The sequence below is a fragment of the Lathyrus oleraceus genome, chromosome 5, assembly GCF_024323335.1.
Source record: "Lathyrus oleraceus cultivar Zhongwan6 chromosome 5, CAAS_Psat_ZW6_1.0, whole genome shotgun sequence".
Classification (NCBI taxonomy): Eukaryota; Viridiplantae; Streptophyta; class Magnoliopsida; order Fabales; family Fabaceae; genus Lathyrus; species Lathyrus oleraceus.
In genome coordinates this window covers 219,547,421-219,573,794 of record NC_066583.1, presented here as the reverse complement: position 1 = coordinate 219,573,794, position 26,374 = coordinate 219,547,421, and the positions used below count along the sequence as shown (strand labels likewise).

The 26,374-nt window shown below is 32.8% G+C and overlaps 3 protein-coding genes across 3 annotated transcripts; all 3 read left to right on the top strand.

The window, feature by feature from the left end:
- The first annotated feature begins 11,706 nt into the window (after nucleotides 1-11,706).
- Nucleotides 11,707-16,226, top strand: LOC127079808 (uncharacterized). Its single transcript, XM_051020176.1, has 6 exons — nucleotides 11,707-11,794; nucleotides 12,682-12,735; nucleotides 12,814-12,909; nucleotides 13,088-13,953; nucleotides 14,050-14,233; nucleotides 14,344-16,226. Exons 1-6 carry the CDS (start codon nucleotides 11,707-11,709, stop codon nucleotides 16,224-16,226), a joined length of 3,171 nt encoding a protein of 1,056 aa, XP_050876133.1.
- Nucleotides 16,227-16,558: 332 nt separating this feature from the next.
- On the top strand, nucleotides 16,559-18,501 carry LOC127079807 (uncharacterized). The gene is made up of 5 exons (XM_051020175.1): nucleotides 16,559-17,404; nucleotides 17,716-17,793; nucleotides 17,885-17,959; nucleotides 18,261-18,325; nucleotides 18,438-18,501. The coding sequence occupies exons 1-5, from the start codon at nucleotides 16,559-16,561 to the stop codon at nucleotides 18,499-18,501; spliced, it is 1,128 nt and encodes a 375-aa protein (XP_050876132.1).
- Nucleotides 18,502-22,972: 4,471 nt separating this feature from the next.
- On the top strand, nucleotides 22,973-25,800 carry LOC127079806 (protein DEHYDRATION-INDUCED 19 homolog 5). Its single transcript, XM_051020173.1, has 4 exons — nucleotides 22,973-23,454; nucleotides 23,535-23,725; nucleotides 24,287-24,621; nucleotides 25,486-25,800. The coding sequence occupies exons 1-4, from the start codon at nucleotides 23,178-23,180 to the stop codon at nucleotides 25,589-25,591; spliced, it is 909 nt and encodes a 302-aa protein (XP_050876130.1). The 5' UTR covers nucleotides 22,973-23,177; the 3' UTR covers nucleotides 25,592-25,800.
- The last annotated feature ends 574 nt before the right edge of the window (nucleotides 25,801-26,374 follow it).

Below are 26,374 nucleotides of genomic sequence, written 5' to 3'. Positions count from 1 at the left end.
TGACCCTGAAACCGATGAGGTCTACGCACAGACGACCCTTCAACCTGTAAATAAATATGATAAGGAAGCAATGTTGGCTTCAGACATGGGTCTAAAACAAAATCAGCAACCTACTGAATTCTTTTGCAAAACTTTAATAACTAGTGACACTAGCACTCATGGTGGTTTTTCAGTACCTCGTCGAGCTGCCGAGAAAATTATTCCCACCTTTGGACTTTTCAACGCAACCACTAGCTCAGGAAATAGTTTCCAAGATCCTGCAATAACAGCTCACTTCAAACCACCAAACACATCAAATCTTCCAATGTCAAACAATTTAGAAAGGAGGACCTTACCCGTGTTCATCCCCAAACCGCTTCGTTTTTGTTTCTACTCAACCGAAACTGCTCTGGAGTTTTCACTAAAAATTTCACTGCGGTAAAGCAAATTAGTCAAGGCAATTAAAATTCAAAAAGAATACCCAAAATAGAGTTAAGACAAAAGCGAAGAAGAAAGCTTGAGTTCAGAATACCGTTTTCGGTTTTAGCATTAAACAGTCCGATCCAAACTGAGCACATCAAAGAGGATTTTGCAGGATGCTCCTTTGAACACCAAAGACACCATTTGAAACCCTAATCAGCAGAGCATAAATAAGAGAGAGCGAATCAGTGTGAGGGACGAAAAAAAATTAACGGCGAAAAGATTTCAAAGAGCAAAACCCTAATCCCAAAAATAAAAGTAAAAAGCCAGTATTGGAAGAGAAGAGGAGATAGATTTCGAGCTCACCTGATTCATTGTCGTCATAAAAGGTGAGATTTCCGCTTGATGTTTTTTTTGAAACCGTGGATTTACGCTCCTTGGTTAACGTTTGAGCATCTGAGTTTGAGTGATTGAGATTGAGTGAGTTGAGCGATTGGGAACGGAATGGTGTGCGCTTGAGAAGGAGAAACGTGAGACCTGAGAGGCGTGTGAGTAAGATTGAGAGAAGGGAGATTGAGAGCGAGTACGGCAAGGGAGCGATGAGGGAGCGATTCGCTGAGAGCGATTGAATGGGTTTTTGTTGAGAGTGTGAGAGAGAAGTGAGGTTGAGGGCAATCTGTTACTATTCATTTTTTCTTTCTTTCTTTTAATTTACTTTAAACAGAATAAACCATTAAAAACATTTAAAATTCCTAGGTCTTAGTTAATAATTATTTTCATGTTTTCAACTTATACCACATTGAAAAACCCAACAGCCAAGCGGCTGGGTTTATTAGGGTAGTCCAACAGATTTCTTTTTTATTAGTTTTTTTATTTTAATTCTTTTTTTAATTTATCTTGGTTTATATATCTAGATTAGTATTAAAATAATAACTAGTCATAGGTGGTCTGGTGGAGAGGGGTGGTTTCTATGGTCTTTAGTGGAGTGGGTTTGATACCTATGTGTAGTATTTTTATTTCTTTTAATATTTTCTTTTATGTTTATGCTTTATTATATTCATAGTTTCATTATCATAACATAGATTTGTTTTCTTTTAATTGCATCATTCATCCAAAACCATTTTAAACTATAAAAATCACATTTTTTCTCGATTCAATATCGAGCCCATTTTCACACCCTTGTAAGTCGATTGCTTTTTAAGCATCGCCGTCAACCTCACATAGCTTACTCTTGGGCTTTCTTACAATGAGCCGGTTCTCTTGCACTTACACTCATGCATTGCATTATTTGTTGTTTGGGCCCGATTTAATTATTTTATGATTTTTTAATCCCCATTTAACAAGATGTACCCCACTTCCCCGATGTGTAATAATCTTGTACCATTTCATTTCTTTATTTGTTTGACTATTTAGTTAGATACTAACACAAGAATAAAATCAACCATTTCCAAAAAAACACAAAAATATGACTCGATCCAACGTCGAGTATTTTTCTCAATAAACAAACCAATCCATTTCTCCCTCCTATTTTATTCCATTTCTTTCAAACTTTCATCAAACGCTTGATTTCAACGTCAAGCCATTTTTTCTAATAAAAACTCAAAAAATATTAATTCATAGTCAAGACTTTTTCAATAAAGATGGAAGTGGAACGTGGTGTATACCACGCACTCCTGAGACTAGGATTCGAGATGTATATCTCGCCAATCCTAGCTCTCGCCATCATCCAAATTTATCCATTTTGTTTTCTCTCAAACACTCATTCAAATTTCTCTTAAACGTCCATCAATACTTGATCTAGTGTCAAGTCATTTTTCACAACAAAAGCTCAAAATACCTAATTCTTATTTAACACTTTTTCAATAAAGGTGGAAATGGAACATGGTGTATACCATGCACTCTTGAGGTTAAGATTCGAGACGTATGCCTCGCCAATCTTAACTCTCGGCATCGTCTAAAATTGTCAATGCGGTTTCTTCAAACCCTTTCTCAATCAAATTCCAAAATACTTAATTCCTATCTTAACTTTTTTCAATAAAGATGGAAATGGAACATGGTGTATACCCTGCACTCCTGAGGCTAGGATTCGAGATGTATATCTCGCTCATCCAAGTTCTCACCATCACTCAAAATACATCCAACCGATCAAACTCTTTTCTCGCCGCCGTGCGACTAATCAAAAACCTTTTTCATAAATGAAAGATATATTGTCTTAAGTGATACAAAACAATGTTTCGGCCATGATTGTTGAGTAGAGATAAATGACGTTTTTCCGAATGTAGATTTATAAATCCGTTCGATGTGTGGTATGCGTCCACTCCTCATCTGTTTTGGGTAAAACAATGTTTTCGTCGATTAATACAGTATAGCCTTCGCTAAAATCGACCAACAAACAAACATTTTTCTACTCAGAACTACGTAAGCCTTGATTTCTCTGTTGAGATACGTAGGAGCAGGATTTGTAAATCTTGTCAGGCCCACTAATAAAAAACTTAGGTTTAGTCCTTCGTCAAAAATCCAAAAACATTCTATTCTCATCCTTTTTTCTTTCTTTCCCACTTAATAACTTGAAAAGCCTAACATTTCAACTAACACTAACGCACACAACTAACCTAATGGTTCCCGTTGAGTACAACGGACGTGAGGGGTGCTAATACCTTCCCCTTGCGTAATCGACTCCCGAACCCTGATATTGGTTGCGATGACCATATCTTATCCTTTCATTTGTCTTGGGTTTTATCGATATTTCCCCTTTCCTTTTTAGGAATAAATAAAGTTCGGTGGCGACTCTGTTCAGTCCATCATTGCGAGCGTGCGATTGCGCTTCGCTTTGAAGTCGTATCCCCATTTTTTCGAGGTGCGACACACTCCCCTTGTGTCGCATCTCGAAAAATACGATTCCTCGCGATGGTCGCGGAAAAAATTATGTTCGAACAGAGTCGCCACCGAACTTTATTTATCCCAATGAAGGAATAGGAAAATATCGATAAAACCTTTAGAAAATAGAATAATAATCGTTGTAACCATATTCGGGTTCGGGAGTGGATTATGTAAGGGGAAAGTATTAACACCCCTTACGTCCGTTGTACTCAACGGGAACCTTTTAGTTCTATTGTGTGTTTCGAGTGTTAATTTATGTTTGTTTGTTATCTTTAAGTTATAAAATTATTAAAAGAATAGAAATGGATGAGAACTTCGTAAGGGAAAGGGGAGGTTTTTTATTAGTGTGCTCGCGAAGATACAACAATCTTCTGCCTACGTATCCTTATGGTGCAAATAAGGAAGTCAGAGCATTCGTAGTTCGGGAAACTATGGTTGGTTGGTGTTTTTGAATGAACAGCTGTTTAGATCACATCCTAAAGGCTAAACATTGGCCTGTCTACTCTCGGCGGAGGCTTAAGCATTGATTTGTTATGCGCGTTAGAAAGGATTAAATGGTGTTATTAATGAAAGGATTTTAGGTCACACAGAGGTGGTGAGTTGGATTAATATATTGGACGCCTTGATTGGTTGAGATGTTTTCTGGTCAGATGACGATCATTCGGATAGTCGAGTAAGACAACTCGTATCCTAACAGTCGGGAAAGAGAGTAGAAAACTCTAGACCACTTTCTTTTTCATCCTTAATTATAGGAAAGATTTGATAATAGTTAAGGTGTTTTGAACGGATGACGAATACTCGGATAATCGAGTAAGACAACTCGTATCCTAATAATCCAGAAAGGGAATAGAAGACTCTAAACCGCTTTCTGTTTCATCTGAATATTTATGAAAATGAGGTTATATATGGTTGACGTATTTTTATAATGAACGACAAGTACTTAAATGACTGAGTAAGACAACTCATATCCAAGCATTTGAGGAGAGGAATCGAAGACTCAAGACCATCTCCCTTTTCGTATAATTTGTTATGAAAGTGATTTGATTAAGTTGTATGTTTGCGGAGAAATGACAATTGTTCGACTGACCGAGTAAGAGAACTCGTATTCGACCAATTGAGGAGTGAAGTTGAAAACTCAAAGTCAACTCCTTTTTCATTTAACTTATTGTGAAAATATTTTGATTTAACCGGGGCTTGGAGATTTGTAGAGGAACGACAATTATTTGACTAAACAAGTAAGAGAACTTGTATTCAAATAGTCGAGGAGAAAAAATTGAAGGCTCAAAGTTATTTCCCTTTTTATTTCCTATTGTAAAAGAATTTGATTTGTTTGTGCTTAGGTAGATTAGAGATGACGATTGTTCGATTAATCGAATACAAGAGTTCGTGTTCAAATAATCGAGAAGAGGAGTTGAAAACTCAAAACCATTACCTCTTTTATTCTTAAGTGAAATAGTATTTGATTGTGATTAGGTGTTTTTAATTCTTAATAAAGAACACTCGATGTTGGATCAAGGCTTTAAATTTGTATTTTTTGTGAATGAATTGAATTTATTTAGTGAATAGTTCATCTAATCGATTAAAATCGAATAGGTCTCATTGTAAGGAGGCCCAAGAGTAAGCCATGTGAGGTTGATGGCGATACTTTTACAAGTAATCGACTTACAAAGGTGTTTTGAAAATGGACTCGACTTTGAATCGAGAAATATGTGATTTATTTTTAAAAATTGGTTTGAATGACTTTAAATCGGTGAAATCGACATAATCTTCTCACAATTATAACATGTCATCCATATGCACTTGAGACTCGGTATGAATAACTAAACACAAAATAATCATGCACATACACTCCATAAAAAACAAACAATTATCTAAATTATAAGTGACGTTAATAATAATATAATTAATTAAATATTTAGTATATTATTTTAATTAAATAATAAGTGATTAAAAAATGATGATATAACCAAATAATTGCATACTTATCATTAAATATTAATAATAATAATAACAATATAATTGCATATTTACCATTAAATATTAATAATAATAATAATATAATTATATAATTTTGAAAGAAAGTAAATAAAATAAAATATTGTTTTATTTTTGTTTGATAGCCATGAAAATTTAATGTATGTGTTTTATATGTACACAAATAAAAGAAAATAAGTGAATAAATTAAAAATAAAAGAGAATGGGCCAAGTAAGAGGAAAGCCCAACCCTGGGAGCTGCTGGAAATAAAGAAGGAGGTTTGAATAGAGAAAAGGTCTTTGGGCCCAAGCAAAGTTGGCCCAAAACGAAAACACCAAAGAGCCTTAAAGCTTGGTCAAACATTGACCTTCTAGGGAGAAATCTGGGCCACATGATCAACATATTTGACTTGGTCAAAATATCAAAGAAGGTGCGTGAGGGTACACCACCATGTGGTGGGGGGATCCACACAGGATCCCCTGGTTGACTCAGGGGTCAACCAACCAAGTGGTGCCATCAGAAGGGGCCATGTGGCGCCCATGCCACCAATCCAAACAACAAATAAAAACAAAAACTCAAAGAGAGAGAATTCATTCTCTCGTTCTCACTCTCTCTCTTCTCTTTGTTTCACCAAGTTGCTCTGCAACTTTTCCACTTTTCCTTCTCCATTCTCACGGCCAACCTTGCCGGAGAAGACGGTGGCGGCCGACCAACCGCGACAGCGGCACCGTCTCCTCCGGTGACCAACAACCCTAATCCAAAAAAATCCAAACGCAAACCCCACTTTATTTTGGCTTCTCTTTCCAAATCCGACCCTGGTTCTTCCAAAAAACTCCTCAGTCAACCGGATCGGTACTCCCAAAAAAAACCTAAACCCTAAACTCTCTCTCTCACACGGCCAAACGAAACCTAAATCGTCCTTAACCTAAACAACAAAACCCTAGTCGTCAAAACCCTAACCCTAAAGTTTGTGATTCAAACTTCTACCGACGTGCTTTGAAGAAATCAAAAGAGGGGTTTTAATCCACGCGAAGAGGTGAAGATGATGGCGTGGAAAGATGAACGAGAATGGAAGACTTACTTTTTGAAGTCAACCTCCGGCAACGCTCCCCTCCTTTAAGATAAGTCCTTCTCTCCCTTTCTTTATGCTCTTCGTCTCCCTCTGTTCTTCCTTTTTTTTTTTTGAATGTTGTTTGTTGTTTGGTTTGCTGTTAGGGTTTGATGTTTAAAAAATATATTTTGATAACTTCTCTTTTAATTTTCCAGAATGTGTTCTATGTTTAATGTTTGATATTAACAAAAAGTACTTTGATGATTTCTTCTGGGGATAAAAACTATTTTCTGTTTGGTTTGAGGTTAACAGAGAAAAAATATTTTGACAATTTCTTATGGATTTTCAAAACGTCTGTCCCTTTACTGTTAATTGATTTGTTGTTATATATGAATGTTGGTTTTTTTGAGATAATTTGTTGGATCCTGTTTCCAGATTTTGTGGGATAATTTTCTTATGGATTTAAGGTTGTTTGATTGGATATTGGAATGTGCAAGAAGAGCTGCTCCAAACTGTTGGATATACAACTTGCTTCAATTCTTTTAAATTATTTCTGATGTAACAGAAACTTTTGGATTGTATAAGGATTTAGGGACTGCTTGTAACATGTACAAACTTAATTTGGAACTTCTTTTTTGGATAGTTATGTAATTGTTTTGGATTATTAGGAATTTGGAATTAGTTAGGATATCTTAAACTGTAAAAAATTGGGTTAGGCGTGTAAAACAAACAATATGAGATGTGCATCATAAGCAATAATCTATTACTATCTATAAAGGGGATAAGGGATTTTGGTGTGGCTTATTTTTCTTCCAAGTTTGCCCTTTATATAATTTATATTTACTAAAAAACCACAACAAAAATAACTACCCACACTCTAGAATTAGGATGAGAAGAAACGGTTACACCAATAATGGAATTTAGTAACAATTTCCTTATACTTTAAATAATGGGATTTAGTTTTTCACAAAAAAACTGCTTCAAGTTATGGGTGGTTTTTTTTTCATCTTATTTATAGCAAAAAAATTGCCATGAATTCGTATAATTACATAGCAATTTCTAATTTCTTTCTCTATTGCAATAGCAATTTGCATCTTTTGTGTACTACCATTATGCGCAAATTTCTACAGTAATTGGCATTGCTTATAACTACTGAATTTTATACTCCAATTGCAATTAGTATCATGTCGTATAATTGCTTTCTGCATATATCACACAATCAAATTTCTAATTAATACCATATAATTTTTCTCACAAATCCACAATTCCAATATCTTCTTTTTCAATGTATTAATTTGTGATTAATTGAGAATGGTAATCCGACAAGACGACGATATGCGTAGACAACACTACAACACAATTGTTAACAAAATAGCATAACGACCTAACAATGGTACGACGAGTAGTGACGGCGCCAATTAATCGGCCTGGTAGCGGTTAAGAATGCAATCAATGGTGGCAATCATGTGGCCGGAAGAAGAAGGAACAACAAGGCAATGAAAAGTGGTTTCAGTTTTTATTTTATTTTATTAATTTCATATATTTTATTTAATTACAACCATTAGAGTTTGATTTATCAACATGTTAAAAAATCATTATATAAATCACCATGACAATTATTGTTTATATCTAAATGGTGTATATATTTAAATGGTGCTTATATTTAGTTTTAGTTTGTGTTAAATGTTTTATCATTTATTATATTTGTTGTTGTTGTTTTCTTAAATATTTATCTTTGATTTAAATTAACGTTTACATGATGATATGTTCATAGATATTATAACATGTATTAAAATAAAATATTAGATCATATAATCAATGAAATATTACACTCCACTTTCCCGAGGTCCATTAAAAAAATGCAGACGTAATTAGATCATGAGCACATCTAAGATCAATAACAATAACATGAAAATGAGACAAAGATTTTGATGAAACACTTATTAAAATATTTTATGAAGTAAATTAAAATAAAAAATACTCATTTATATTTTAACGCGCGTGCACACTAAAAAAATGGACAAACGGACACGTAGTGTTATATAAAAACAAACTGTCTAGATGGGAATACGCCTATTTGGAGTGGCCTATTTTTCTCCCGATTTTACCCTTATATTTTTTAATTCTTTTTCTTTTATTTTATCCAATAATAATAATATGTGGCACTCATACCATCCTACACTTATGGAACACTTTAAAAAAAATTCACTTTATAACTTCTCACGTTTTTATTCCTATTAACAAATTTTAACTCCTACAAAATAGGAATAGCAGTTACAACATATAGGAAATGACAGTTTAATTTTAAATAATGGATGCATTGGCTTACACACATAAAATCCAGGTGTAAATGGGAGTTTCTCTGACATCACCAAAATTTTGACTTTATAACTTCTCACGTTTTTATTCCTATTATCAAATTTTGACTCCTACAAAATAGGAATAGCAGTTACAACATATACGAAATGACAGTTTAATTTTAAATGGGAGTTTCTCTAACATACCAAAATATTTCCTTAAATATTTCACTTTATAACTTCTCACGTTTTTATTCCTATTATCAAATTTTAACTCCTACAAAATAGGAATAACAGTTACAACATATAGGAAATGACAGTTTAATTTTAAATAATGGATGCATTGGCTTACACACATAAAATCCAAGTGTAAATGGGAGTTTCTGTGACATCACCAAAATTTTCACTAAATTTTCACTTTATAACTTCTCACGTATTTATTCCTATTATCAAATTTTGACTCCTACAAAATAGGAATAGCAGTTACAACATATACGAAATGACAGTTTAATTTTAAATGGGAGTTTCTCTGACATACCAAAATATTTCCTTAACTTCTCAATATCAATGTTCTTATTATTGGCTGCTACAAAAACAATTACCAACCATATTTATCTTTCACCATAACATAAACCTTCATCTCTCACGTGAACCACCAACAACAACGATCCTACGAACATTCACGATTTTCATTTTTTTCATTTCCTCCGGTTACAGCAACAACCAAAAGCACCACTGAACTTCCGACATCACCGCTGATACATCTAACGGTCAACCTTCGCGATTGAACTGCCTTGCTAGAAACTTCTTGAAGGTACGTGAAATTCTAACTTCTATCTATGACTTCTTTGCTCGAAAGCAACACTGGAATTTTTGTTAGGATTTGTTCATATTTGTATAATCAACTTTTTTCACTTATTTATAGTCCCCCATTATACAATTGTGAAAGTGGAAAAGAAAAGTGCATTAACAAAAAGAAAGATGGTGAACCACCACCAACAACGATCCTACGAACATTCAAGATTTTATAATTATGATGTTTTTAATAGTTCCTAATTTATAAACTCTATATTATATTAATTAAAAAGCATTAAGAAATTAGTACCACTTTGTATGTTCATATATTTAGGTACTCATATACCGGTTATTTTTAATAACCACGTTTTACTAATTTGTACCTTCGGACAAATTATTTAAAATACCTTTCACATAATTATTTGGACGGGACAAACATTATAGAAGTTATTTTAATAATAAATTAATAATTAAGAGAGACAAAATTTCATATGAGTACCTTCGGACAAAAGACCACCTATATATTTAGGTAACGGCCTAAACAAAATGCAACGAGATTAATTACTATACACTGTCAGTGTAAAAAGTTTTACACCGTCGATTCATCACCATCATCCGTTTGTATTACTTTATAGATTTTTGAAATAAAAGTCAAATTTCTTTTAATATCCGACGACTATGATTAACTGATGGTGTAAAATCTCTTTACACTGTCAGTGTATTTCAATTAAACTCAAATGCAACGGGCAGAATCCACAACTGATTTAGCGGGGGTGTGATGTTCACAACTTAAATTGATTTAATGGACTGACATACTATAATAATTTAATTATTAATTAATTATTAAAATAATTAGTTGAACGAAATATTAATTAATAAATTGGTGGAAATTTTGGGTAACATAATATTTTATTACTTAAAAGAAAACAATATTAACGTATTTTGGGTAACATGATATTTTATTGGTTAATATAAAACAATATTAACGTATTTTGGGTAACATACAAAGTGTAATGCTTATTTTAATATATTTTCATAATTTGAATAATAAAATCATCTTATTCACTGCAACACTTATTTTAACGTATTTTAGATAAAGTGTAATACAATAATATATTACATAATTATTACGTAAGTGATATATTTAATGTATTTTAACTAGGTTAGATTAAGTAGAAATAATTCAATTATTAAAATTATTTTGAATGCACAAATTCAATATTATATAAAAAAAAACGGAAATGAAATCTCACTAAAAAATTTATCAACATTTATGTACGTCATACAACATTTATGTAGGTTATTTGCTGAAATCAACAACATATTTAAATTTATAGTATACTTGAAATTGTGTGGTGCTCTTATAAAAACCCTCAAAGTTTAATGCAGAAACATGAAAAAGATGCATAACTTAATTGAAGTTAATGAAATAATTTAAAGTTTCTAGAAAAGTAACCAAAAGAGATAAAAAGAAATTTAAAAATGTAAGGGAATAGAAAGTGTTAGAGAGAAGAAAAGTATCACTCTCGTTTTCTTTGCATTGCATTTTGACTTTGTTCTCTCTTATAGAATACCATTTTTTTTAATTTTAATTTTAAGATAAATTATTTATCAAGTTAAATTAGTATATAGAATCAAAATATATCAAATTAAATTAGTATAGTATGAAAATATATCAAGTTATTTATGCTTATTTTTTTAATTTTCATAATTTTTATTAAGCATATAAGCATTTTTTATAAGCATAATATAATGATTATATCAAGTTATTTTCATATAAGCATATATTATTCTATATACTATTTTTTACTGCGCTAATAGTATATAGAATACCATATCCAGTTATGAAAATAGTATATAGAATACCATATCAAGTTATGTTTATGTTTATTAATAATTTGATTATATGCTTATGTAATTTTTTATAAGCATAATATAATGATATAACTTAATAAAATAGTATATAGAATAATATAATGGTTATATGTTATTCATGCTTATTTTTTTAATTTTCATAATTTTTTATATTTTAATTTTATGTTTTTGTAGAGGATTCAGTATAGTTTCCAGTTGACAATTACATTAATAAAATGGAAAATAATACCCGTCAAATATCAAGTCAACAACAGAGGTCAAGAAGGTCCGAAAATGAAAGGAAGAGGAGACAAAATATAAACAACGAGCAGAGAGAAAACAATTTGTCGAGACGACGACAAAATTATAGGCGGCAAAAAGAGCAAGAGAAACAAGCTCAAACATCTCGCCCTATAAACAGTCAGTCGAGAGGTTCATTTGAAAATTTTACAAATATGACTTTTCCAAGATCACACTTTCAAGGAACTCATGACAGTGAAGCCGACCCAAGTAGAATTACACATGTTAATGATGTTGCACTTGGTTGGTGATTATCAATATATATATATATATATATATATATATATATATATATATATATATATATATATATATATATATATATATATATATACACTAGCGTTCAGACGGGCACTCCCGTGCCCGTCTGCCCGCTTTTTTTAATGCGCACAGCAGAGAAAAATAAATATTTGTTTTTCTTTTTATGAGGTTTCTACTATAGGTCGCATTAAAGCACAATATTATTATATTTTAAAAATGGTAAATAAAGATATTCAAAATTATATCGAAGCATGCAGAGTAATATTGATACTGTGCAATCAATGATGTTCTTTAAGAGGAATGCCGAACATGAAATCTCTATTCGATGTATTTTCTTTTTCCCTGCAATTGTTTTCCGTAGTAAAGAAAAAATGTAAGACTCTTAAATTAGAATTTTTTTAGAGAAAAAAATAGTAAAATTAATAGTAAGTTGTGTAATATAGCTTTTGCTTATCTTATAAAGATTCGAATCAATTCTTCGTACATCCCTTTATCAATGCGCTCTTGAGATTTAAAAAACTACAAATACATGACGAAATGTCATATTATAAAAGAAATACATTCAGAACATGTGACTCGTTTGAATATAATATGGTTTATTGCGACACAAATAATACCTGAAGAATGGAGATACTTTGTTTTAGTCTAGATTTGGTAGAACAACAGTTATGACTTGTTTCTGAATTACCTGGATTTCTGTTAAATAAGGAAAACAATGAACTTAGTAAATATATATGGTTTTATTTACATAAACCACAAATAGCAGTTAAATTCATGCATTCAAAAAATATATATGGTTTTATTATATATTACATTTCATAATTTTGTTCGCTTTCGTCATATCTTATTTTATGTATTTAAACCCGCAGATCATAATTGCACATCACCTAATCAACGAAACAACACGAGTCAATCCGATACAGGTATAAATGATATAGTTCTAAGTATGCGAGTATTAATTTTTACAAATGTATATATATTAATTATTATTTTTGTATCAGATGATATGGATGTTGATGAAGCTTTGGAGGATGCAGTAATATCATATGTTAACATGGACGCCAGAGAAAATGGTGCATTATCACGTCGTCCTCAAGGTATGTTCGTAAAAATTTCGCTTAAAATAAATGTAGCATTTGCTCATGTGACATAAAATTTAAAATTATGCAATATTAAAATATAATAATTGAAACATCTTGCATATATTTTTTATTTGTATTTTAGTTTTTAGATAATATTTAGTAATCAATATCAAACTCCTGCCTGTGGAATCAGGACATGCTTTTCGAGCAAAGCACAATATTGCTCGAAATTTCAAAAATAATATGATGATGGCAAAATCCCGGTTGCCTCATCCATTTACCTGTAGACACTGCAATGCAAGATTGTTTCATCATGAATCACGTGACACGTGTTGTAATGGTGGAAAGGTATCATTCTCACGAGTTGATGCTCCTATAGAATTGCAACAATTATTTTTGGATGGTTCAGCTGAAGGAAAATATTTTAGACAACATATTCGAAGTTATAACCATGTGCTTTCATTCACTTCAATTGGTGTTCATGTTGATGAGAATATTCTTGCATCTGGTCGTGGTATATACACATTTCGTGCTCAAGGTGCTTTTTACCATAACATAGGAGGTTTCTATCCGAATGAGGGTGTCAGGCCGCGTTTCTTACAACTATACATCTACGACACCGATAATGAGCTACATAATGGAATGCAGGAAAATCCACAGCTATACCAAAATGTAGTTCACAAATTACAGAAAATGCTCCATCAGTTTAATCCTTTTGTAATTAGGTTCAAGCAACTTTCAATACTTCCAAATATCAGTGAATGTAGCCTCATACTTAAGGAGCGTCCAAGTAATCACCATCAATACAATCTTCCAACTGCTGAACAAGTTGCGGCAATTATTGTTGGATGTGATGCAGATTCTATGGATTATGGAAGGGATATTAATGTCATCCGTTGTGATGGAAATCTCAAGAAAGTTCAAGAGACAAAGGGATATTATGATCCTTTACAATACCCTATATTGTTTCCATTTGGGACGCATGGTTGGGACATCAACACAACAAATTGCAATGGACGAAGAGTGTCATGTCGAGCATATTACAGCTACATGCTTCAGGTAAATTTGGATTAATTTTAGTAGATAATCTACTTAGCTAAGTGTTGTTTAAAAAACTTTACATTTAACACCGACATTTTTTTCAATCAACTGTAGATTCGCCCAAATGATCAATCAATGTTGTTAAATGCGGGTCGACTGTTGCAACAATATGTTGTAGACAATTATGTCAAAATTGAATCAGGGAGATTAAGGTGGGTTAAAGAGCACCAAGGTGATATACGTTCTGAACTGTACCAAGGTTTACATGATGCTTTGCATGTTGGTGAAACTAATGCAGGTACAAATTCATATAGCATAAATATACAGTTTTAGATTAATAATTAGTTGTACTTCTAATGCTAATAATTCATATATTCTAATACTAATGCATTTCATGAATCATCGTAGAGAACATTGGAAAAAGAACAATATTGCCATCATCATTTATTGGCGGTCGTCGAGACATGACACAACGTTATGAAGATGGCATGGCTATTGTTCTTAATGGCGGTAAACCAGATATTTTTCTAACAATGACATGCAATCCTTCTTGGAGTGAGATAACATCAGAACTTTTGCCTTTTCAAACACCACAAGATCGTCCAGATTTGCTAACAAGAACATTTCGTTCGAAATTTGAGAAATTGAAGGATGATGTTATTAATAAAGGAGTCTTGGGTAAAGTTAAAAGCTACATGTATGTCACTGAATTTCAAAAGCGAGGACTGCCGCATGTGCATATGTTGTTGGTCTTAGAAAGTAACGATAAGTTGCGTGACCCAAAAGATTATGATAGTATGGTAAGAGCAGAAATACCTAAATTAGAATGTGAACCACAGTTGCATGAAGCTGTTGTAAGACATATGATCCACGGACCTTGCGGCATAATCAATCGAAAGTCTCCATGTATGAAAGACGGACATTGTAAAAAAAGGTATCCCAAACAATTCTTGGATGAAACACGTCAAGGCACTGACTCATATCCCGAGTATAGGAGAAGGTTTGATGAGTCTGTATCGTTAGGTAGAGATAGGTCTGTCGATAATAGATGGGTGGTTCCTTATAACCCTTGGTTACTATTAAAGTATGATTGTCACATCAATGTAGAGATTTGCAGTAGCATTAAAAGTATCAAGTATCTATACAAATATGTGTACAAGGGCCCTGATCGTGTGGCTATGGAGGTTCATAAAGGATCATACATGGATGAAGTTCAACAATATGTTGATGCAAGATGGATTTGTGCTCCCGAGGCAATATGGAAAATATTTCGATTCACTCTTTACCGATTATATCCTTCGGTTGAAAGATTGCAGATCCACTTGCCGAACCGCCATCAAGTGCGCTTTTATGATCATCAGCAAATTGCAGATGTCTTAAATAATGAACGTAACTCCAAAACAATGCTCACACAATTCTTTGCATTGAATCTACGAGATCCACAAGCAAGAAAGTATCTGTATAGAGAGATTCCAAAGCATTATTGTTGGAACAAGCGGGGTATGGAATGGCATCGTAGGCGATCAACAAGAAAAGTTATCGGGAGAATCTATACGGTATCACCTTCGGAGGGAGATAAGTTTTACTTGCGACTATTGTTATCGCATGTCACAGGTCCAACCAGTTGGGAATATCTTCTTACAAATAACGGCATGACTTTCAGTACATTCAAAAAATCAGCCGAGGATAGGGGATTTCTAGAGACTGATCATAGTATTCGTGATTGTTTGGTTGAGGCTACGAGTCTCCGAATGCCATATGCTTTACGAAGGTTATTCGTGACGATTTTAATATTTTGTGAACCTACTGATGTTAGAGGCCTTTGGAATGAGTTTTTTACACATATGGTAGAGGATTATCAAACAGCTAACAATGTTGTGGAATCAGACTTAACTAATATGTTGTTGAAGGACTTGAATGAACTCTTAAACCTTCACGGTAAAAAGATTGATGATTATGATCTCCCATCTTTACCCCCTAATACAATAGACAGAGGTGCAGTTCCAAGTATCATACAAGAGGAGTTAGCGATCGATATCCCCAATGAAGATATTGAATCTATTGCTAAGTTAAATAATGATCAAATGATTGCATTCAACACCATTATGAATGTAATTGTTCAAAAACACAATGGGGTATTTTTTGTTGATGGTCCAGGTGGAACAGGTAAAACATTCTTGTATAGAACATTAATGGCAAGTTTAAGAAGTAGAGGAGAAATTGTCTTAGCAACTGCATCATCTGGTATAGCTGCAACATTGTTACCCGGTGGTAGGACTGCACACTCTTGATTTAAGATCCCTATTGATATTCAACCGAGTTCCATTTGTGGTATTGAAAAGCAAAAGGATCTTGCAAATCTCATTAGAGTTGTTGCCGCAATCATTTGGGATGAAACACCAATGACAAACAAAAATTGTTTAGAAGCCTTGGATCGATCATTACAAGACATTTGTAGCAACAATGCTCCATTTGGTGGAAAAGTTCTGATCATGGGGGGGGGGGGGATTTTCGTCAAGTTCTTCCTGTTGTAAGAAAAGGTACTAAGGCACAAATGATTTCAGCGTGTATTGTTCAGTCTCATTTATGAAATCATACCAAGATTTTGCGTTTGCGTCAAAATATGCGATCATTGCATGATCAAGAGTTTGCAGAATTTCTTATTCGCATTGGTGATGGTGTTGAACCTACCAAACCAGATGACATGGTGAGGTTACCTTTACATATTGCAATCCCATGGGAAGGTGAACATTCCATACAGGTACTTATCCTACATATTTTTCCTAATTTAGAATTGCATGGTTGGGATGCCCCATATATGGTACAAAGAGCTATTTTGACACCAACAAATGATGATGTCCAGAAATTGAATGATATGATTATCGATCAGTTTCCAGGAGAAGAACATAATTTGTTATCGTTTGACGAGGTTGAAGGAGATAATCATAATTTATACCAGCAAGAATTCTTAAACTCAATTGCACAAGGTAGTTTGCCACCACATATTCTAAAGATAAAAAAGGGTGCACCATTAATGTTATTACGAAATCTAGATCCTAGATATGGATTGTGTAATGGGACCCGGTTATTATGTCGTGGTTTATTTATGAATATGTTGGATGTGGAAATCCTAACAGGAAGTAACGCAGGAAAACATGCTTTTTTGCCTAGAATTAAAATAAAAACATTTGCAAGTGATGGTCTGCCTTTTGTCCTTAGTAGAAAGCAATTTCCTGTGCGGCTAAGTTTTGCAATTACAATAAATAAATCACAAGGACAAACCATTCCAAATGTTGGAATATATCTTCCACGACATGTTTTTAGTCATGGACAGTTATATGTGGCTTTATCCAGGGGTGTTTCACAGACTACAACAAGAGTTTTAACCAGAGAAGGAAAATTGAAAGGAGAAGATGGTGACTACACAAAAAATGTAGTCTACAAACAAATTCTTTTATCTCACCCGCAGGTATTTATTAAGTACATTGAAAAAATTTCTCACACGTTGATTCCCATTTTGGTTACACGACATACTAGGCTTATATTGTATTATTTATATCATAGATATATAATAACTAAATATAATTTTCTTTTGCTTTAATATACAACCAAACTAGAACACGATGAAATCTTTCAATTATGTAAGGAGTTGAGACGAAAGAATGTTGAAACTTGCTTCAACATGAAAGTAAGTTATACTTAATCATTTATTTTATGCTTTTATGTTAGATATAAATGGGGTGATAGTTATTCTCACTATTCTTATGCAATAAATTTTAGATAACAGACTTTGAAGATAAATGGAACACATGGAAGGATGAACAAAGTATTTCATCCATCGACAAACTCGATAATAAGGTGTATTTATCTTTTCCGTAATACGTATAAAAAAAATTCTTGCAATTTCATCACTCTTTCAGTAACATTTTTATCATCCTCATTGAAACAGGTGAAACGTTTGAAAATTTACTCCATCGGTTGGAGCTCCACAGTGATAACAGATAAAACACAACTTTGGAAAATGGTGAAAACAAAAATAATATCTCAAAGGATGGAGAGGTTTTTTATTTTTGAATGCATGAATTTAACTGCTATTTGTGGTTTATGTAAATAAAACCATATATATTTACTAAGTCCATTGTTTTCCTTATTTAACAGAAATCCAGGTAATTCAGAAACAAGTCATAACTGTTGTTCTACCAAATCTAGACTAAAACAAAGTATCTCCATTCTCCAGATATTATTTGTGTTGCAATAAACCATATTATATTCAAACGAGTCATATGTTCTGAATGTATTTCTTTTATTTCGTCATGTATTTGTAGTTTTTTAAATCTCAAGAGCGCATTGATAAAGGGATGTACGAAGAATTGATTCGAATCTTTATAAGGTAAGCAAAAGCTATATTACACAACTTACTATTAATTTTACTATCTTTTTCTCTAAAAAAATTCTAATTTAAGAGTCTTACATTTTTTCTTTACTACGGAAAACAATTGCAGGGAAAAAGAAAATACATCGAATAGAGATTTCATGTTCGGCATTCCTCTTAAAGAACGTCATTGATTGCACAGTATCAATATTACTCTGCATGCTTCGATATAATTTTGAATATCTTTATTTACCATTTTCAAAATGTAATAATATTGTGCTTTAATGCGACCTATAGTAGAAACCTCATAAAAAGAAAAAGAAATATTTATTTTTCTCTGCTGTGCGCATTAAAAAAAGCGGGCAGACGGACACGGGAGTGCCCGTCTGAACGCTAGTAAGCAATAAAAGAAATGTGCAATATGAACACTATGAAATGTGCATCATAAGCAATATTACTTAAATGAGCAATATGGAATGTGCATCATAAGCAATAAAAGAAACAATTCCAAAGTGAGCTTTAAAACATTGTCCATTATCGTACTTTTTCAACAATCCACCTTAGCTTAAAACAAATATATGTTTAAAAATGCAATTTGAATTTAGAGATTTATGAAGGATTGAAACTTTGGCCTAAATATGTGGAAATGTGCTTAAACAAATGATCATAAAAAAATGTCCATGACTCTTAATACTTACTAATAATCAAATGGATTTTGGATTAGTAATGTAAAAGATTCACACCACACTTTGCAATATTAATCATGTGAATGGACCCCCTTTTTTAAACCAAAAGTTCTCATGGATAAACCGAAATGGGCTTTGCTAACCAAAAAGTCTCAAAGTGCACATACTATCCCATGCTTCAGTTTAATAGCCATAATAAACAAAAGCAACAAGTGTCTTCTTAAGGATTTTAACAAATGAAAATATCACTAAAGATTTGCTGTCACTAAGGGTTGAGAAAACCTTAAGATGAAGCTTGTGTCTTAAGATAAAATACATGTCTTATAACATTGGGTAGTGAATGCTGGTTGAAGATTTTTTCTTACCCGGACAAAATTGGGGTATGACACCTTGCTACTTTGCAATATTAATCATGTGAATGGACCCCCTTTTTTAAACCAAAAGTTCTCATGGATAAACCGAAATGGGCTTTGCTAACCAAAAAGTCTCAAAGTGCACATACTATCCCATGCTTCAGTTTAATAGCCATAATAAACAAAAGCAACAAGTGTCTTCTTAAGGATTTTAACAAATGAAAATATCACTAAAGATTTGCTGTCACTAAGGGCTGAGAAAACCTTAAGATGAAGCTTGTGTCTTAAGATAAAATACATGTCTTATAACATTGGGTAGTGAATGCTGGTTGAAGATTTTTTCTTACCCGGACAAAATTGGGGTATGACACCTTGCTACTTTACGCGTTTAGCAAATTGGGGGAATGGGGTGTTAAGCCAGACCGGTCCGGTCTGGTGAACCGGTCGGCTAGTCCGGTCTGGTACTGGTTGGGGGAGGGTTTCTTTTAGGGATCCAACAATAAAATCAACAACAAATGACACCCAAAGGTTGTGAAGGGCAACTAGAAGCCATAATATCAAAAAGTAACATCATACATAGGAAATCAACATAATGGATGCCACCAACATATTTGATCGGCATTGTTAGAAAGGATCATTATCCATCCTCGAGTTTCCTAAAATTTTTATGAGACTCAAAGTGTCACATACCATCAGAACCGGAGTAAATGGACCAACAACTACGATGTGTAGGTCCTTAGGCACGCCAAGAAGTGACTATGCTACTAGAACTTTTGGAATGTACCCATGCACTTTGAAGGAGGACAATAGTATAAATTGGATAAAGAGAGTACCCCAATGAGTAGTTATTACAATCAACATATCATGCCAATATTTCACAAAGAATCATGTGAGCGGAATGATTGAGAGGGGTAGTACATATCCTAAAAGTTCTTGAAGTTATCTATATATACTTCAAACATTTTCTTGCACTATATGAACGAAAGCAATACTTGAGCCTTGTTTGACTTTGAATAAGTTCTTTGTATATGGAAGAGTTGGAAGAAAAATGTCAACATGGGGACAATTTTCTTGTATTCACACTAGTATTAGAAAACTTTGACGTAAGCCCAACTCATAGGGTGCTGCTTTTAGGGGCCATTTCCCATATGGTTCATAACCTTGACTTCAAAATCTTTGAAGGGGGCTTAAACACCATTATAGAAACAAGAATTCATGTAAAGGCGTATCACACCCATCAAAATGACTACATAATCTCTTATTGGGATCAAGGTGAAACATTGCCCAATATGAGAACGAACCTACATTTTAATATGCATTGTCCATCATATGTTCATCAGTGAAGACAAATGTCCTCCAAAAAATTTGTTGGTCCATCCAAGTGTACTAATCAACATCATCACGAATCTTAAAGTCATGATGTCCATGTCATACCATTTCCTTTTCTTTGTTAATAGATAAAAAGTAGTGCACGACCATGCTTCTAGTTACTACCTAATGCCATTATTAGTAAGATATGGACCAAATGAGCGTAAATGACATTTAATGTAAATTTGGGCCTTTTATTCATATATGGAGTTCGTTACAGTTTATGGGTTCAACATATGAAGTTCAGGAAAGGCAAATCCTTTGACATCACTAATATCAATCCTAGTGAGGGTAACCTCCCTCACTTCAGCAAAGTTCATCTCAAGGTTTTTCACCTTAATGGACTCCTTAAACTCAACATTGCCCACTTTTGGGTGTATGACTTCTAAATACAACCCCTATAAGTTCATTAGGTTTATCATTCCACCTTCAATCTGAGATGAAACATTGTTGATCACAACTACTTAAATCTATTAATGGCTTATTTTGGTTTTCTACATTGTCCATGAATAAAAAGTGAATGCAAATAAGTGAAAGGAAATTTGATAAATTGGCATCTTGAATATTTAGGGAGGTTTTGAAAGCTGGAGAAAAAAATGAACAAGAAGAAAATTGTTGGAAACCAAGAAAGTAGCAAGCTCTGAATGATGAAAACCAATCAACTAAGAATAAAAAGCGTAAAACACAAAAAAGGTTGCAGTAGGTATCACCAAAATCACAAGAAATGGAGAACTTTATAGCACTTGGGAGAAAGAAGAGACAAAAAAACAAAAAACAAAATCTTTTTGCCAATTTTAAAGACAGCGAGATTAACGACCGAGAATCCAACAAGCACCAAAGGTCACGAGCAATAGTCAAGATAAGAACTTTTATGCTATATCGTTTATCTTATCTTTTTTATTGATGACAAAAGTGGAGAAAACGACTATGATTTTGATATATATTGTAACCCTAATAAATTCCAAACAATGCTAAAATCATGTTGATTATTCTAAACTTCAAACTTTTTCTATGTCTCAACTCAGGGGGGAGAGCCTCACTCTGAAGAAAATAAGAAAAATTCTGATAAGTATAAAACTTAATGGGAGCTTACAAACCTATCTCTCATGTTTTATAGATATGATTATCCAAGTAAAAATTATTCATCCAAATACATGAATTTGTCATCATTAAAAAGGGAGAGATTGTTGGAACAAATTTGGTTCTATAATTATCCTTAAGTTTTTATGATAACAAAGTATATAAAATAATTTTGTACTCTAATTATTTTGTAAGTGTGCAGATAACAGAAAACAAATTTTGACTCTGAAGACGTCCAGACTCTGAAACCAAAGGATCAATCAAAAGTGTGTTTACAAGAAATTCAAGCATCTGAATTGTCAAGTCAACATTTCTGAAAAGAAATTATCCAAATAGACTCTGATAAAGACTATGACTATACAAGCTTCTGAAGTCTCAGAACTCCGAACTCTATAGACTTTGAAGTCTCATTCACACCAAGTTCTGAAGACATGTTCTGAACTCTACTCAAACTTCATCAATTTGTATACGAAGTCTCTGATTAGAAGTTTATATCCAAAATTCAACGACTAATTAAAGTGAGAAAAGTATAAAAGCAAAATATATTTTCTATGTAAAGTATTATACTTTGTATCTGTAAAGTTTCTCACGTCTCATCATCTTCACCAACTCTCTACTACAAGCGCCACTTTAATGTTGCAAAATGAAGTGACCTTGATACAACTATTACATTGAGGATAATTTCAATTTCACCCTCCAACAAATCTATTCTTTCCTATATTAAGTGGTCTTGGAAGATTGAAAAAATATTAGTTTGCATAACAAAGCATACACACAAAGAGCAATACCTGAAAGAGAAAAATAAAAGAAATGTTTCTCACACTCATACTCTTAGAACATCTTCTTTGAATATTTTTTCTTAAGTATAATATTTGATTTTAGTTTGTGTATCTGCTTTTTGAATCATCTTGTAAACACAAACCTGGTTTATCTTAACCTTTGGTTAAACTAAATGTAGTCAGAATTTTCAAGAAGTCACTGACGGTTAATCTTTGAGTTGTTTTTTCCTTGAGAGACTAGGGTATAATAAGAATTTCTCAAAAAAACCTTAGATTGTTTATCTTTGAGTTTGTGTAATCAGTTTGATTTTTAGATTAACTCCTTATTGAGAAGGCGAAATCACTCGAATGGATGAACTGAACGTAGTTTCGTTAACCGCAAATCGACCTAAAAATACTTGTATTGTATTGTTTATCTTTATCATTATCTTTATTGTTTGTAATATTGTTGGATTGCCAAAAAAAATTTAATCCAAAAACTCAATTGAAATCCCATTTATTGTCTTTCTTGAACCTTCATAATTAACTTAGATCAAATGAAAATAGAAGTTGAATAAGTGACTGGATTTACAGATGAATTCTCAACCATGACTATCTTAGTTGCATGAGTGTTTTCTTAAATGCATACCAACTAGGTTTCGTAGTGGCCAAGGATCTGGTCTCCAACGCAAGAACTCTCCTCAACCCAAAAGTCATCGCTACTTTCCTCCTCCTCCTTTTCTTTACTTTTGCCATAATCACAACACATTCCATAGCTTCACTCTCTATTCAATTCCATGCATTTTCATCCCCACTTCAAAACAACCCTAATACTCCACATTACTCAATGGAAAAGGACACCGCTTCTTCAACCTACCAATCAAAGCTCAAATCTCAGTTAGGTCAATCCTCATTTGGTTCAAACTGCTTTTTTTAATCCATTTTTAATCATTTTAATCTTTTTTATAATGATCTGAAACAGAGCTCTTAATCGATTTTGAAGAGGATAATAGAGATGACGTTGATGATGGAATGAGAACGTTTTACCCATGCCCATTTTTCAAGGATGATTTTGATCTTCTAGAGCTATGTTGCCATATTGATTTGGAACATCCAATTGATGCCACCTCTGGGGTAATTTCTTTTTCTTTAGCTTTTCTTCATACTTCATTAATTTAGGGTTTAGGGTTTAATTACTTCATTCAATCTTACTTTGTTGGTGATTATTATAATTAGAGATTCTATTAGAAAGACACTACATTTGAGGCTTCAATTGGCAGATTTAGAAGTTGATGATGACAACTTGCAATAGCCTTTGAAATTCAAAAGTGTGTACAATTTCTTTTATACCATAGAAATTGATTTCTCTACTGACTTATCATTTGTAATACTATCTATATACTCAACTCAGGTTTATGGAATCATACTAATTTATATCTATATTTATCTCTCTACATGCAACTTTATCCAGTTTGTAGCATGTGGGTAGGAACAGGTTTGGTTGAGCACATAACAGCTCAACATGGAAACCTATTTAAGACATCCTTTCGGATCTTCATCATAGAATTAGAAATTCTTTTACTTTCATCAAACTATATACTACTCACTATAGTCTTTATTATAAGAGAAAATTCACTTTTTAGATGATCATTTAAAAAAAGAATTTCCATGAATCTAAAAAGTTATTTTTCTCTTATAATAGGGACCAGAGGGAGTATTAATTTGTTTTTGTAGTCTCATTTTACTTATTTTATGTTTTTTCATTTGTCTTTCATTCAACTATGTTGTTCCTTGACTGTTGATTACAGTAATCTCAAATCAAAATACCATAAACATGATTTGTACCCGAAACTTTCGTTTTCAAGAAAGGGTGGACGGAATGGACACGAGCAATCTTCTTCGGACGGGTTGTCATCGCCTGGGATGTCAACCTCCAAGGCAGTTTGTGATCCATTTCTGTCATTTGTATGTGGCTCGCCAGCTTCTGGTGAACATGGAAATGTGCAGCCTGATTCTTCAAGTGAAGCAAGCATTGAAGAAATACACTCAGATGATCTATTGCTAGAAAGGTAAGATTTTGTATCACTCTTTTAGCCTCTCTCTTTTTCTTCTTTTTTTCCAATATCCTTACACATAACTATGAGACTAATCTTCAAGTTGGAAATCGTGGTTAAAAGTGGCGACTCTTATATTTAAATCCTGGTAGATTGTTGGGTAAAGTTTGGTAAGGTCATAGTTCATTTTAATTTCAACAATTTATGTTAGGTTATGACAATTGAAGTTTGTGGATGATTGGGAGAATTTATTGTCCATGCAGTTTGCTTCATCCATTGCATTGATATTTAGTTTGTGGATGATTGTTGGTTCCAAAAGATTTTCCTCTGAGGCTCTGATAGCACCTTTAAATTTGTGAAGCGGTAATCTTGAAATGTTCTTAACAAGTACTTTTTTGGGATCTGAGTTCCATCTAGTAGTATAGGTAATGAGGCAATGAATGAATGACAGATATAAGGCAAAAACCTGGCCGTGTATGCAAGTCCTTAACCTCTGTTGATTTGTTCTTGTTTTAAAACCCATGTTGGTTGTGTATGCAAGACATTGATTACCATATTAAGGTAGTTCATATAGAATTTAAATTTTTTAATAAGAAAGAACATGTTTAACAATAAAGTTGTTGCTTAATAAATATCATACCGTCTTTGAGGGCGTGTAAGGCGGGTTACGACACAGGGTCCCAATTTTCAGGTTAAATTGTGATTAAACAGGGTCTCTATTTATTTTTTCATGGTTAAATTGTGGCTAACTTACATGTCTCCAAAATCTCGAAAAACTTAAGATGACCCTAATAAATACCATAGTCATTATTCGGTTATATAGCACTTTTATCTCTGTTTTGATAATATGCAATCTAAAACACTTGTATACTATTGCAGAGATGTTCCACCACCTTTATGTGAGAAATACAAAATGGAGAAAACAAGGCGAAGTGAGTTTGTACAAGGGCTTTTGTTTTTTACTATTCTTGATCCTGACTTTTGACCCATACATTATCAGTTTTTATCAATTTGGTGGATGGAAAAAGAGAGGAAAAGAAGGCTACGTTATCTTCTTGAGATGATAAATAGTGTGTATGAACTATATGTATGCATTGGGATGTATCTAGTCAATAGTATATAGAGCTAAGCAATTCAATAAAGAGAGAGCTAAGCTATGTGTAGACATTATATATATTTATATTTATTTATTTTGTAATGTAAATTCAAGTCTGAAATTTAATTAAGTTTAGAAATAATGGTATACCCTTGTCTAGGATGGGAATAAGTCGGACTTTGAAAGGCCTGAACCTATTTTACCAAGGAGTGTTAATAGTTCTTAAAATCAAACAACTTCATCGCCAATAAAAAAAGATAAAAAATTATGTAATGATTAAATAATTAATTAATTATTAACTATTAACTATTATTGTAATTTCACTTTGCTAAGGCTTTGTTTTGTAAACATTATCTAGTTTATAGTTGATCACTTTAAACTGATAAGTTAAAGCAGCGATTTTACTAAATAATATAAAATAATATTTTTTTAAATTAATAATTTAATTATTAAATATATTTTTTATATATTATTAAATGAAATTTTATTGAAAATTAAACTTAATAATAAACACATGTAAATTATTCTATTCAGGAACCATATTTGTTGGTGTAGATTATTGATGCGGTGATGCAAATCTCTGATGCGGTTGTCTATGGTGGACTAGCACTCTAATGCTCATTTGTTGGTATAGATTATTGATGTGGTAGTGCAAATCTCAGTTGCGTATGG

Coding starts and splice junctions, on each gene's coding strand:
- LOC127079806 (XM_051020173.1), top strand. CDS start 23,178: ATGAGTGTTTTCTTAAATGCATACCAACTAGGTTTCGTAGTGGCCAAG. Junction 23,455..23,534: donor AAAGCTCAAATCTCAGTTAG/GTCAATCCTCAT, acceptor GATCTGAAACAG/AGCTCTTAATCGATTTTGAA. Junction 24,622..25,485: donor GATGATCTATTGCTAGAAAG/GTAAGATTTTGT, acceptor ATACTATTGCAG/AGATGTTCCACCACCTTTAT.
- LOC127079807 (XM_051020175.1), top strand. CDS start 16,559: ATGCGATCATTGCATGATCAAGAGTTTGCAGAATTTCTTATTCGCATT. Junction 17,405..17,715: donor TTCTTTTATCTCACCCGCAG/GTATTTATTAAG, acceptor AATAAATTTTAG/ATAACAGACTTTGAAGATAA. Junction 17,960..18,260: donor AAACACAACTTTGGAAAATG/GTGAAAACAAAA, acceptor ATGTATTTGTAG/TTTTTTAAATCTCAAGAGCG.
- LOC127079808 (XM_051020176.1), top strand. CDS start 11,707: ATGACTTTTCCAAGATCACACTTTCAAGGAACTCATGACAGTGAAGCC. Junction 12,736..12,813: donor CACGAGTCAATCCGATACAG/GTATAAATGATA, acceptor TTTTTGTATCAG/ATGATATGGATGTTGATGAA. Junction 14,234..14,343: donor TGTTGGTGAAACTAATGCAG/GTACAAATTCAT, acceptor GAATCATCGTAG/AGAACATTGGAAAAAGAACA.